The sequence below is a fragment of the Halichoerus grypus genome, chromosome 6, assembly GCF_964656455.1.
Source record: "Halichoerus grypus chromosome 6, mHalGry1.hap1.1, whole genome shotgun sequence".
Classification (NCBI taxonomy): Eukaryota; Metazoa; Chordata; class Mammalia; order Carnivora; family Phocidae; genus Halichoerus; species Halichoerus grypus.
Genome location: NC_135717.1, coordinates 172487277 through 172500034, shown reverse-complemented (window position 1 = coordinate 172500034; position 12758 = coordinate 172487277). Strand labels below are relative to the sequence as shown.

Sequence of the window (12758 nt, the reverse complement as noted above, 5' to 3'; positions counted from 1 at the left end):
ACTTAGCTCCATTCAGTGAGACTTTCTTAGGGCAGAGGCAAGGCTGAGCCTTGGTGCTCACTGGTGGACCTGCAGCCCTTCCTGTCCTCGGCTGTCACACTCAGGGGTTTGGAGAGGTGAGCTAGAGTTGCCACTTAGCAGCAGAGAATCACAAATTCACCTTTCCTCAAAAACCCCATTGCTTCTCCCTCCTCCCAGCAATCTCCCCAGCATGCAACTAGCTGATACCGCCCCCCCACCATGAGAAACAGAGGGAGGGAGGTATTATGCATTAGAAAAGTACCTGACAACACATCCTTTTATGAGTGGAGTGGTTCTGCCAGTTTTTGTCTCCCCAGCATCCTCCCTCACCCCCAGAAACAGCCTCCATGTTCTGGTGGGGACTCTGGTCCTCCCAAGGTCACTTAGTGGGGCTGGGCGGGGCCCCCACCCTCAGCTCCTCCCTCTGGCTTCTTTCAGCTCCCCGCCCTCTGCCCCCTCCAGTCCTTCCCCGCTGCTGGGTGGAGCAGATCCTGGCTCTTCCCTAGCCTTACCTGGCCGTCCCCACCTGAGTTAGCTGACCTGCGAGGCGCAGCCCCAAGCAAGACGCATTCCAGTAAAAAGAACAAGGATGGCCCTGTTGTAGTAAAAGCAAACAGGCCCAGATCCCCGACTGTGGCTTTTTGTGTGTGCAGAGTCAGGAGAGTTGCACCAGGCGAGCTTGAGGGTGTAGACACTTTTGGGGAGAGGGACTGGGGGGTGGGAGTGTGGGGGTGATTAGCTTTTCTTTATAGGTCTTTGCGTTTTGCACTTTGTGAGCCCTGATTTCATTCTGCCTCTTAGCAACCCTTGCTGGGTCCTTGGTGTCCTCCCTGCTCTGTTCTGCCTCCTTCCTCACCCTGAGCCCTGGTCCAGAGCCACCCACAGCCCTGCCTGCCAGGACCCCCCAGGCTCCCTGGCCCTGAGGCCTGCACCCGACCAGGTACCCCTGGCCTTGCCCATCACTTGACCAACGGACCCGTGGCCCTCCTTGATCGTGACTCATGAACTTGGCAGTCTCTCAGATTCCCCGCTGTCTTCTCTGAAAACATAGGGAACTGCCACCCAACAGGATTCTTGCTCAAGGGAGAAAAAGGTTGAAAAAATGCTCAGTAAAACTGGGATTTGCCAGCAAACGAGAAAGCTTCTTATTAAAGACACAGGATGCAGAACACTTAACCAGCACTGTCCCCTTTAGTGTCAGGAAGGCTGAGTAGGGCAGCTGGATCCAGGACGGACAGAGAGGCCCCCTTATCCTGCATCACCCCAACCCCCCCTCCTACCCCGTCCTCTCTGACCTCCAGGGGGCACTAGATCTCCACCCAGTAAGGACAGGCCCCCTGCCTCTCCCGACTCCCTCCAAAAGGCTCCCACAGAGGGGTGGGGGGTGGGGGGGAAGGGGCTGGCACTGAGCAAGTCATCCACCCGATGGCAGGTTGGGGGCTACCCCAATATATTGTCAGGGCACCGCACTTCTAGTCCTGCAAGATTCAGAACATCCCTAAATCCCACATTTTCTGAAAATGGATGAAAAGCTGATCAAACAGACTTTGATGCCAGGATGAAGGGCCGAGTCCTCCGTGATTGAGTTGGAGGCAAAGTGTGGGCTGGAGTTCTCGTCAGCGGGAGGAGGAGTCTCCCGTCATCTGTCAAGTCTGAAGGGGAGAATGAAATGGGGCCTCTCTGTCTCTCCTTTGAGCCTGGCTGCTAGTTTGGCATGGGCCGGCTGGGCAGAGCACCCAGGGTATACAAAGGCAGGCTCAGGCCAGGGCGACGGGGGTTTTGGGGGCCCGGCTTGCTGGTAAACCACAGTCCAGCCTGGAATTTGGCTCAGAATCCTGATTCAGAAATATCATCCTTTCTCCATACCTGGGGAGGTAGATGAGCTCCCGGGCTCCACCCCAACAGAGAGCCCTACAGGGCAGTATTCTCCAGGCAGGAGCCGGCTGCCTGCTAGGGAGGATAGCCCCCTACACATCCGTGGTCTCTTACAGCCCACAGGCATACTTTTCTGCCCCTGATGGCCTTTCCTCTTCTCTTCAGCCTGGCCCAGCAGGAGAATATGCACTGCTCAGGAATGCCTAGCTAGGAGGAAGGAGAGGCTCAGAGGGCCCTCATGACTTGCCCAAGACCCCTCAGGTAGGAAGTGGTAGGCCCGGGCCTTGAACCCAGATCCCCTGCCTCCCCGTCCAGGCTCAGGTTCCCCATAAGGCAGAGGCTACCCCCACCCATCCACATTGTTCGAAGGTTGGGCCTTATGAGTGAGATCACAAACTAGCAGGAGTTTGGCTGCTGCCTCTGGAACAGCCAGGGAGTGGCTTGCCTCCACCTGCCTGGATGTGCCCGCTTAGTCAGTGCCATTCGGGGAAAAACAAATCTTTTTTTTTTTTTTTTTTTTTTGCCACTGACTTGCAATATGTAATTGCAATGTGTTCACATGGTTGTACGTTTCTATAAAGTTTGCAAATGTTGAGCCTTTTATTTTTTTAAGGTTTTATTTATTTATTTGAGAGAGATCATGAGCGAGGGGGGTTGCAGAGAGAGAAGGAGAAGCAGACTCCCCACTGAGCAGGGAGCCCAATGTGGGGCTCTATCCCAGGATCCTGGGATCATGACCTGAGCCAAAGGCAGACACTTAACTGACTGAACCACCCAGGCGCCCCTGAGAAAGCCCTTTTCTAAATCAAAATCACCAGTGGACAATCTCAGCCATGGATGCAAGGCATTGGGCTGGGAGAGGGGAAGGAAGACCATCTTCCAGAAAAGTCTCTCCCCAACCAGGCCATCCTGATGGGCCTCTTCCAGAAAGCGGAGGGCTTTGCCATGTGGGAAGCCAATGTTAGCATCGTGGGTTACCAGGAAAGAGGACCCACGTCCGGGGGTTCCCCACATTCCTAGGGGCAGGAAAGGCTTCCTGGGGCCTAGAGGGGGTAGAGCAAGGGTCAACCAGCAGCTCGGAGAAAATGGGGGACCCAAAAGGAGCTAGGCACTTTGAGGAGGCTTCTCAAGAGTGAGGGAGGGGCATGGTCCCACTGACCACTGCCCTGGCCAGACCCCACCTGAGCACCAGGGGCATGCAGGCTGGAGGAGCCTTCTGTGGGGAAGGTCTGGAAGCCAGCTCGGGGGAATGAACAGGACTATGGATGTCTTGGCTTGCAGAAGGGGAGGCTGGGGGCCACACATCCCTGTCCTCGGCTGTGGCAAGGAAAGGGAGAAGGACCTGGAGGAAAAACCCCAAGGGGAGAGTGTTCATCCAGGGAGGGGCTGCTCAGTGAGCTGAGAGCCTCCAGTCACTGGGGACAGGAGCAGAAAGGAGTGGTGGGGGAGGGCCAAGAGAGGGACAAGGGAAAGGGAGGGGAGGTGGTAGGAGCCCCAGGCCAGGACCCCAGGAGGCCCACTGAGCCCAGGCCCCCAGACTCTTCATTAGTCCCCTCCCTCCCCCTCAGCTTCTGCACTGTGTCCCTGAGAGTGGTGTCTGTGACAGGAGGGAAGGGCTGGGGGAGGGGTCTTAGTTTCCCTATATTCTCAGCACAGAGCTCAGGACCCCCAGCAACCTTCAAACAGGTGCAGAATTGGATTGAAGGAAGAACTCCTTTGTGAGGCCAACTTTCCTATTACTTTAGAGGCCCACATGTCAGCCGGTTCTTTCCTAAGTGGGCCCAGATTCTGTTCTCAGACTCTGACATGCACTTTCCCCAAGTCATGGCCAAAGTCACTGATGGATTATTAACGTGATTAGAATTCCCTGTGGGGCCCATTTCACATGTGCATGGCCTGAGCACCGGCCCAGTGGACGCGTCACCCCCTGGGAAGGGCGGGCTGCCGCTGGGGGAGGCCGGCAGGGAGCTCACAATCCAGCCAGGGAGTGCGGACACCCCCGAAGGTTGTCCCAAGGCAGCCCCAGCTGGCAAACTGGAGCCAAACCCCAGCTCTGCCCTCACGGGCTGTGTGGCCTTAGGAAAGTGACTTCCTGTCTCTGAGCGCCAGTTTCCTCGTCTGCAAGAGGTGGATACAACAGAGCTGACCCGGCAGGGTGGCCGAGAGCAAGGCCAGCATCTGGCAAAGATGACTTCCCAGTTCCTCCTGGGGCTGCCCCCCTCCCCTTCCCCCTCGCCTCCAGATGCTGGCCAGGCCCTGCAGCCTGTTGGCTGCACGCCCCGCCCCGTGGGTGGTGGTGTCACAGCAAGCTGTGGGTGAGGAGTGAGGGGACCCTGACGTGGGTCCAGGTGACAAAGGGCCTCCTGCCTCCCCTGAGGTCAGCAGCATCGAGCAAGGAGCCCAGCCCCATCCCTTGGGCCGCTCAGGGATGGCTGCGTCCTCTGGGCGTCTCTGGAAAGTGCTGACACAGAGACCTCCCCACCTTGCAGGGCTGCTGCCTAAGGAAGACTTTCTTCCAAGTCAGATGCAAAAAGCCTGAAAATGCTTTCCTTTGGCCCTGGGTCGGGGGTGGGGGGCTTTCCCCAGAAGGCTTCTGGGGGAGGGAAATCTTTGCTTCCCCCACCCCCCGGGGTGCTATGTCTGCTGTGACCTACAGGAAATGTCACGGGACCGCAAGCCCAAGGCTGATGTTTTTCTCTTCCTCCTTCTATCTGGACGCAGAACAGCCTGTGGTTACTGCTGATCTGCGCATCCTCTGGAGACTTCTGGTCCTAGAAAGACCCGCAGCATCTCTGGGGGATTGCTGGGCATTTTGTACAGAACGGGATTTCACCCTAGTGAATGCAGGGAGTGTCTCAACTTCCCGAGAAAAATCTTCCCACTCAGAAACCCTATCATAAATGATGCCGGGGCTTCCACGAACGGCCGGAAAGCGGCTCAACTCAGATGTAGCTGAAAATCTGTACATGTGAAATGAAAACAGTAGAAATCGATACTGGTGGCCCTACCAGTAATTTTTTAACAGAAAAATAAATGGTCTTATTCATTTGACCATTGTCATCTGAGAGCAAAGGTAGTTTCAGCAAAGGATGGGGAGGAGGGAGGCCTTCCAGGTCTGGCTCCCCTGGGCCCCTCGCCTGCCTCCGCTGCTCAGGACCTCACACCCCCCATCCCTCCCGCTGGGTCATTCTCTCCTTCTCCTAGAAGCTTTTCACTGAGCCTTTGTGAATGCCGTGGCCTTGCCTTCCGTGGCAGGCTCAGCCTGGTCTGGGCTTGTGTCCCCTTCACACTGGATTCCCACGGGATTGTGACTCAGGTGTGTGCGAGTCAGGCTGTGCCCTAGATGGAGGGCATCCAGGACAGGATGGCCCAGAGCAATGCCCCCGAGAGGTTTGTTGAATGAATGATAGAGGGATCCAAAGTTTCTGGTGGGTCAGTGGAGGCACTTCTAGACTCCTGTAAGAATTAGAGGTGCTAGCCTGGATTCTTTGCTGTCTCTGGAACCAGGGCCTTCTGCCTGTGACGTAGGGCTCCCCAGGCATGGCGTAGCCTAGCACAGTACACTGAAGAGAAGTGGGAGGTAGAGAACCTTCTGGGCAGAGAGGAGAGGAAGAGCAGGAGAGGCGAGAAACTCTCTTGAGGAATCAGGCCAAGCTGATGGGAGAGACCCTGGAGATTCCCCTGCTCCTGCCCAGCCCCCTGACCCCATCTCCGGAGCCCTAACAGGGGTCAGCTCCAAGACGGGAGTCCACTGGGGGTCTCCTCTCCTGCCCCTCCTCCCGTTCCCACTCCCCACCCTTCCCAAATGTCTCCCTGCTGCCCCTCCCAGACCTGTCACCCTCCACAGATTTCCTCATCGCTAACCACACACCCCGGATGTCTGTACCTGGATGTCGCTGGACCCTTGTTGCTCTCTGCCCATCCCCCAAGCCCCACATCGAGACCTATACGAGAAGGAGGCTCAGTAAGAGTGTAAGGCAGAACAGCCACTTTCCACCAACATCGTATTCTTTGCGAAGTGTTTTCCCCTCTGTCACTCCCAACTATTTTTCATCAAATCCATACAAAGGAGGTATTTCACCCCAGATGGTGGATGAAGAAACTGCCCTTGTTGGCTTAGGAGGTAAGGTGGGGAGGCACCGTGAGGGGGCTTGTTCCCTATTCCCAGGACAACTGCTGGCCTTCCAAGGGAGGGGGAAGGAGGAGAGGGAAGGAGGGAGGATCAAATCTCTTTGAAGGGCTCCTCCTGGCCCCCTCCGAGCAGGCCTCCTGGAAAGCTTCCCCGGCCCTGCCCACAGCCCCTTGGGAATGTGCCTTGAAAGTGCTTCAGGCAGTTTCTCCGGTGTGAGAACCACAGGAGGTTAAAATACAGATCCCCTGGCCTCTCGGAGCTGAATCTCTGGGGCGGGGCCAGAAATCCGCATAATTACTGGCTGCCACACACCCCTTTGTGCACAGGACACTGAGGCCCTCTGGCTCACAAAACCACGGAACTGTGTGGGGTGACAATGCATGAATTAGCCTCAGGGGAGGCTAATTGTTTCCTTAATTGGCCGAACTCACTGTGGGAGCCCTGCTCAAAAAGTCTCCGGTTGTCACTGCAAAACCGTGGGACTGGTTTGCCTGGTGGCCAAGAGCTGGCTCCGATGAAGTTTCCCCCAAGTGGATTTTATAAAGTGTTCCCAGCAAAGCAGCTTGTTAGAACCCAGGGGGGCATGCTCTAAAGGACGCTCCTGTCCCTGCGAAGGGCATTGCAGAGACGGCCAGCGTGCCCTGCACTCCGTTCCCACAGGCCCCCCGGCCCCCACCCCCGGTCCCGCTCCCGCCACTCCGTCATGCTGCCTCTCGAGCCCCGGCCCGGGCTTGCTGGGTGGCAGCCTCTGGCAGCCCAAGACCCCTAGAGGGGAAAAAAGGGACAGGGAAAGACACCTCGGGTGAGCGTTCCCCTGTGCGCCACCAGGTGGCGCCATTGGCACAGGACAACCCGGGGCTGTCCCGTGTGGCTGGTGGGGACAGGGGTGGTACCATTAGTTCAAGACCAAGGCCCCGGTGCCTGCCACCTGAGGACCTCCACTGATTAGCCTCCTGGTCGGTGCTTCTCTCTCCCAGAGACACAGTCGTACCAAGGGGCTGAGCCTAACAAGGCCTTGGCACATGGTGATCATGGATAGATCCTGAAAAATGATGCCATCTTTGTTTTTTACTGTTTTTTTCTCCCCCCGGATCTTAAGGATTATTTTCCGTGTGGCAGGGGTTGAGGAGGGGGCACTGCCTCCCTGCTGCCGTCCCCCAACAGAACTAGCAGAGTCTTGTCTAACTCTGGCATGTGTCTATCAGGAAAACCCTGGTCTCTGCTCCCAGGTATGCCTCTGATCCTGTCTGTGACCATGAGCAGGTCATTTGCACGATTTTTTTCTGTCACTAAATCTGTACGATGAGGGTTATCATACCAGCCTTGCTGGGAGAATCAAGTGAATTTTGCAGGAGAACATAATGATTAAAAGTGCAATCACGGGAGCTCACGTCCTTGTTCTACTGCCTACTTGCTGTGTGGCCTTGGGCAAGTGGCTTGCACTCTCTGATCTTCAGTTTCTTCATCTATAAAATAGGGGCAATAATAATACCTATCTACATGAGGTTTTTTCAAGGCCTGAAGTAGTCAACACATGAAAAGCCTTTAGAACCGTGTCTGGCATAAAACAAATACCTAATAAACAGGCAAAAATTCTGGCTTGAACAGGGAAGGCACTTTGGAGATGGGCGCAGTCAACCTTACAAGAAGGGCAGGGATCTCTGAGCAGCCTGCAGGGAGAATGGCCTCCAGGTGGGTTTGTACAACTCTAGTGACAGAGAGCTCATTTTCTCCGAGAAAGGAGCCCAGTCTACTGTGGGCCAGCCCAGCTCAGGATTAGAAGGGTCCCCTCAACAGAGTCACAGCCGGTTCTCAGGCTGAATCGTGCCCCTGGCTTAGGGGTCAGGTCTACTCCTGGGAGTAGGCTTACTGCCCCCTCCCTTCCTTACCTCCCCCCCCCCCCCCCGCCCCGCCGCCCCTGAAGGCGGCTACATGGCTACACAGTGCAGAAAGGGAGATGGGTGGTGCTGGGAGGGGAGGGAGGCTGCCCTCCCCCGAAGCCCTCTCCGGGTGGGGCTGGGGTGCTCGATGGAGTGGACGCTGTCCATCTTGAGCACCAGGCCAGAGCAGAGGGTTGTTTTGAGGGGGGCCTCCAACTGGTGGGCTCCTTCTGGTGCTGGAATCTGTAGGGAGAAAAGAAATGACCTCCTGCGGCTGAGGAAGGGAACGCAGAGAAGACAGGCAGCTCCTGAGCATGGGCACCAAAGCGGCCAGGCCAGGGGTCTCACGGTCACTTGCTCACTCACCTTTGCTCACTCAGGGCAGCTGGAAATCCTGTCTGGGGGTTCTGTTTTCTTCTCTAGATGGGGAGCAACTTGAGGGCAAAACTATGACTTATGTTCTGTACTTCCACTGCCTGGTACACAGTAGGCACTTAATAAGTGTGCATGGGAACTAAACCGAAAACAGAAACCGGTAATTTTGGTCCAGTTTGGAAAGCTGTAGTCTTCGTGTGGATAAGGCACCTCTGGGACTGCTGGGGACATCTGCGCTCTCCCATTTCCTCCTCCTTCAGGGCTGCCCCCTCCTCCATGAAGCCCTCCTTGGCCCTCCCTCCTCCCTTCACCCTGAGTAAATAACCTCTTCCTGTGCCCCCCTCTTGGCTCTGTACATACTTCTGCTATAAGGCAGGCTGGAAGAGTGGATGGAACCCCAGAGCCTGGGGTTATCCTCAGAGTCACTTCCCCTGGACACATTCCTTAGCTTTGTGACCTTAAGCAAATTATATTTTTTTATTTTTTAAAAAGATTTATTTATTTGAGAGAGAGAGAACAAGTGGGAGGGGCAGAGGGAGAGAGAATCTTAAGCAGGCTCCACGCCCAGCGAGGAGCCCGACATAGGGCTCGATCTCACGACGCTGAGATCATGACCTGAGCCGAAACCAAGGATCGGAAGCTTAACCGACTGCGCCACCCAGGTGCCCGAGGCAAATTTTATTTTAACCTCCCTGTGCCTCGGCGTCGTCATCAGTAAAATGGAATTGGTTGTAGTACCTACCTATGGGATTGCAGTGAGGAGTAAGTTGATTTGCAGATTCGGAGCGTCTCGAATAGTGTCTGGTGTTTCCTAACTGCTCTGAAGTGCTATGTTATTGCTTAGTTGTGCTGGGATGATTGCTCCTCACCCAGACGTGGGCTCCTCGAAGCTTGGGTCTCTCACTTCTGCATCCTCCCACTGAGGCCAGTGCCCAGGGCGGGCTAGGCGCTCAGCAAAATGTGAGGGCACAGATGGATGGACACTCGGACAGATGTCTGGACGAACAGGAGTCCTGAAGGGCGCCGTCCCCTAGGGACCTCACCCGCAAACTCAGCTGTGGAGGCCTGGCCCGCGGCCCCCCACTGGGGGCGCCCCCAGAGCCCATGTCCCCTGCCCCTCCCGTCCCCGCTTACCCGAAGCCCCCACCAGGAGCTCGGGGGAGGAAAAGCCATCAGATCCAAGTCCAGCAGCTTGCCAGCTCGGCACCCATGGGGGTGAGAGCAGGTGGAAAGTGTTGGTGAAAATGAGGTTTCACAATGTGCTGTGGTTTCATTTCCATCACCTGGTTCCTGAGGGCCTGAGAGGCCAGCCCGGGCCCCCTGGCTCCCTGCCCAAGACCTGTCCCTGCCTCTCAGCAGGAGCAGCCATCCCACTGCAGCCTGTTGGGATCCTGCCGTGTGCCAGGCTCCATGGTAGGCGCCACCTTCACAGCAAGCCTGGGAGGAAGGCATTTTACCCCATCTGAAGCTCATGCATCCATCCATCCATCCATCCATTCGTACACCGATATTTATTGAGCACACACTAAGGTGCGTGCACTGTGCCGAGCCCGGGGGCAGTCAGAGGTGAAGGCCACAGAGGCGGCCCCAGACAGGCCAGAGACCGTACGCCAGACCCACATCCAGAAGCTGCAAAGCTCCCAGGGCTCCGGGGTGCAGATCTGGGCTGCCCTGGGGTGCAGATCGTGGGCTGCACTGTTGAGGGGCTGGGGGCTTTGTGTGTGGAGGAGGCAGGGGACACCTGTGTGGACGGGAGCGGGCAGAGCCCGTGTCCGTGTTCTGAGGCGGCTTGGCGCTCAGCCGCCTCCCAGGGCCAAGTCTTAAAGAGCCTCCTAGAGGCACAGACCGATGCCTTTAGAACGCTCCCTCCGTGCACAGAGGCATTACCGTGACGTCTATCACCATGGCATCGAGGTGCTTAGACAACCTGCTCCCCCCGGAGGTCGGAAACAGCGTGAAGCAGATTATCTGTGTCTCACTGTGACATACGCGATCATGTATCACTGTGATGGATCAACAGTCAACGCCACTGGGGTCCCCGCCGCCCCCCAGCCAGTAAGAAGTGGCTGGCGTCTGTACGTCTTCCTCACCTGGTGGGCAGCCCTGTTCCTCCTTGCCACCCTCCTGGTGTTCCTGGTGGGGGGGGGGGCACATCTCCTGGCTTTCATCGTGCATGTGCAGAGCGGCCGAGGGGAAAGCATTTGGAAGAAGGACCGAAACTGGATGCCTTCCATGCCATCGTGGGGGTTTGCATGGAGTGGGGACAGAGGGGCAGGCTTCACACGGCTGGGCATTGAATCCTGGCCCCACGTACCTGCCCCGATCTCGAGCAAGGTGCTTTACCTCTTGGGGGCATAGCTTTCTCTTTTGTAAAATTGGGATAATCTCGTTTGCCTTGAGGGTTAATGGGCACTCATGGGGAAAGGAGGTGAAATGCGAACGCGTGCCAACACTCACCGCACTTCCCCAGCCTCCTCCGCTTGCCCGAGTGCTGGGGTCCTCCCCTCCACCCCCAGACTCCTGCCCTCTACCTCCCCGGGCCTGCAGGCAGACATCTACCCCCCTACCGCATCCAGCTCAGCCCAGGGCTGGACTCCAGGAGGCCAAGGGTAAAAAGCTCCAGTCTGCTGGGGAAGGGGGTGCCGGGCTCCTGCCCTCAGCCTAGCTGCCTGCCCCTTCTCCATCACGCACCTGCCCCCAGCCGATCCCCCCAACCTCCACCACCCCCCGGAAACCCTGCACTGGGATGAGCACATGAATCCAGGGGCCCCTGGACGATGTCTGACGGGAAGTCTGTGAGCACAGTTTTAAAAGTTTCAGCTGTGAGCAGCTAAACGAAACCCCAGAGTTACTCATGGGAATCCTGTGTCCCCTCTGTCACCAGTGTCTACCGGATGGGCCACCAGCTTGAAGGGGACTGAGGAGGGGAGCAGCACCCCAACACGGGGTGGACAGGGGTGCCCCGCCAGGAGGGGTGCACGGCCCAGATTCCTCACCCTGGGGCTGTTCCCACTCCTTGCTTAGAAAGTCCAGGGTTACTGGGGCGCCTGGGTGGCTCAGTTGGTTAAGCGACTGCCTTCGGCTCAGGTCGTGATCCTGGAGTCCCTGGATCGAGTCCCGCATCGGGCTCCCTGCTCAGTGGGGGGTCTGCTTCTCCCTCTGACCCTCCCCCCCTCATGTGCTCTCTCTCTCATTCTCTCTCTCTCAAATGAATAAATAAAATCTTAAAAAAAAAAAAAAAGAAAGTCCAGGGTTACTAAGGGGAGCAGACCCAGCGAGGCCCTGAGAAAGCAGAAGGGTGGCCAGGGAGGAGCTTTGTGGGGACTCAAAGGGGAACTGTGGTGGCCAGCAGGCCGTCCCCTCCTGTGAACTTGAGACAAAAGAGGAAGACCGCGAGGGAGGCCCCGGTGGAGAGCCGGCCTCCATGGCGGACACGTTCTCGGGCCCCTGGCTCCTGGGCTTGCTCCTGCTTCCCTGGACGCTGCAGCTCACAGGTACGCTGCCTGCCTTCTTCCTGCGAGCCCTCTGGCTGGCACATCAGGGCGGCTTTCATCCGCCCGTGCGGCTGAGTCCTGGGCACCTGTCTCGGGAGGTGTGCCGGTTGCGTCTGAACGTTGCAGACTTCCCAGGGAGAGCCTCCGGGGATCGGGGAGATGGTTCGCTGACGCCTCGCCCGGGTGGCCCCCCCCGCCCCCCGCCGCCGCCGTGTTAGCAGCCTTCCTCCGCCAGCCTGACCCCTGGCCCTCAGACACGGCAGGTGGGCGTTGCTGCGGCCAAGGGCGGGTGGGGTCGGTGTGGGGTCGGTGGGGAGCTCACCCCCCCGGAATCTGCATCTGCTAAGCGGCAGGGCCGGCCTCGGCCTTGTTCCCCATGTTAGCCGGGGAGACCGGGGCGGCCGAGGGCTGGCCCCCAGGAGCACTGTGCCCTGGGACACAAAATCGTCGCTATTGCCAGAGAGGGTGGCACTCCCCACTTCCTGGCGTGCAACCAGAGGCCACCTCGCAACAGGAGCTGATGGCTTCCCCGGGGGCCAATGCCATGCCCCCGTTGCTGGTCCCAGGTCCCCTCAGAAACGGGGCGGCCTGGATCCAAGCCAGGCCTCAGGCTGTGTGGCTTTGGGGCACGTTCATCCAGACCAGGGAACCCCCAGGAGCGTGTCTCTCCAGGGCTGCCCACGAGGGGGTCCCTCCAGCTCAGTCTCTCCCAGGGCAGCCCTGGGCCCTCTGGGATTCCCAGGGTCCCCCCACCCCACTGTGCAGCCTGGATGCTTTGCTTCCTATTCACCCAGACTTTTCTGAGGCTTCTGGGGGGCTGCCCCCCACTTCTGCTTCATCCTCTGCCTTTTGTTTATACCATAAACAATAACGGCTCTTCTTACTATCATGAATTAGCTTCTTTGAGCACTTGCTCTGGGCTTTACTCTCACCGTCAGCCCCCCTCCAGCCACCCTTGGGGTGCTGTCACTGCCAGCACCA

At 57.7% G+C, this 12758-nt stretch overlaps 1 protein-coding gene across 2 annotated transcripts in view; it reads left to right on the top strand.

Annotated features, from left to right (window-relative positions):
- Positions 1-7205: 7205 nt before the first annotated feature.
- NFAM1 (NFAT activating protein with ITAM motif 1) overlaps positions 7206-12758 on the top strand; it is a 41590-nt gene continuing 36037 nt past the window's right edge. The window contains exon 1 of one of the 2 annotated variants that reach the window (XM_078076698.1): positions 7206-7257. In XM_078076698.1, the coding sequence (XP_077932824.1) occupies positions 7221-7257 (37 nt within the window). In that variant the 5' untranslated portion in view covers positions 7206-7220. Of the gene's footprint in view, positions 7258-11636; positions 11778-12758 lie in introns of those variants that run through there. The other variant, XM_078076696.1, reaches the window with a different exon arrangement.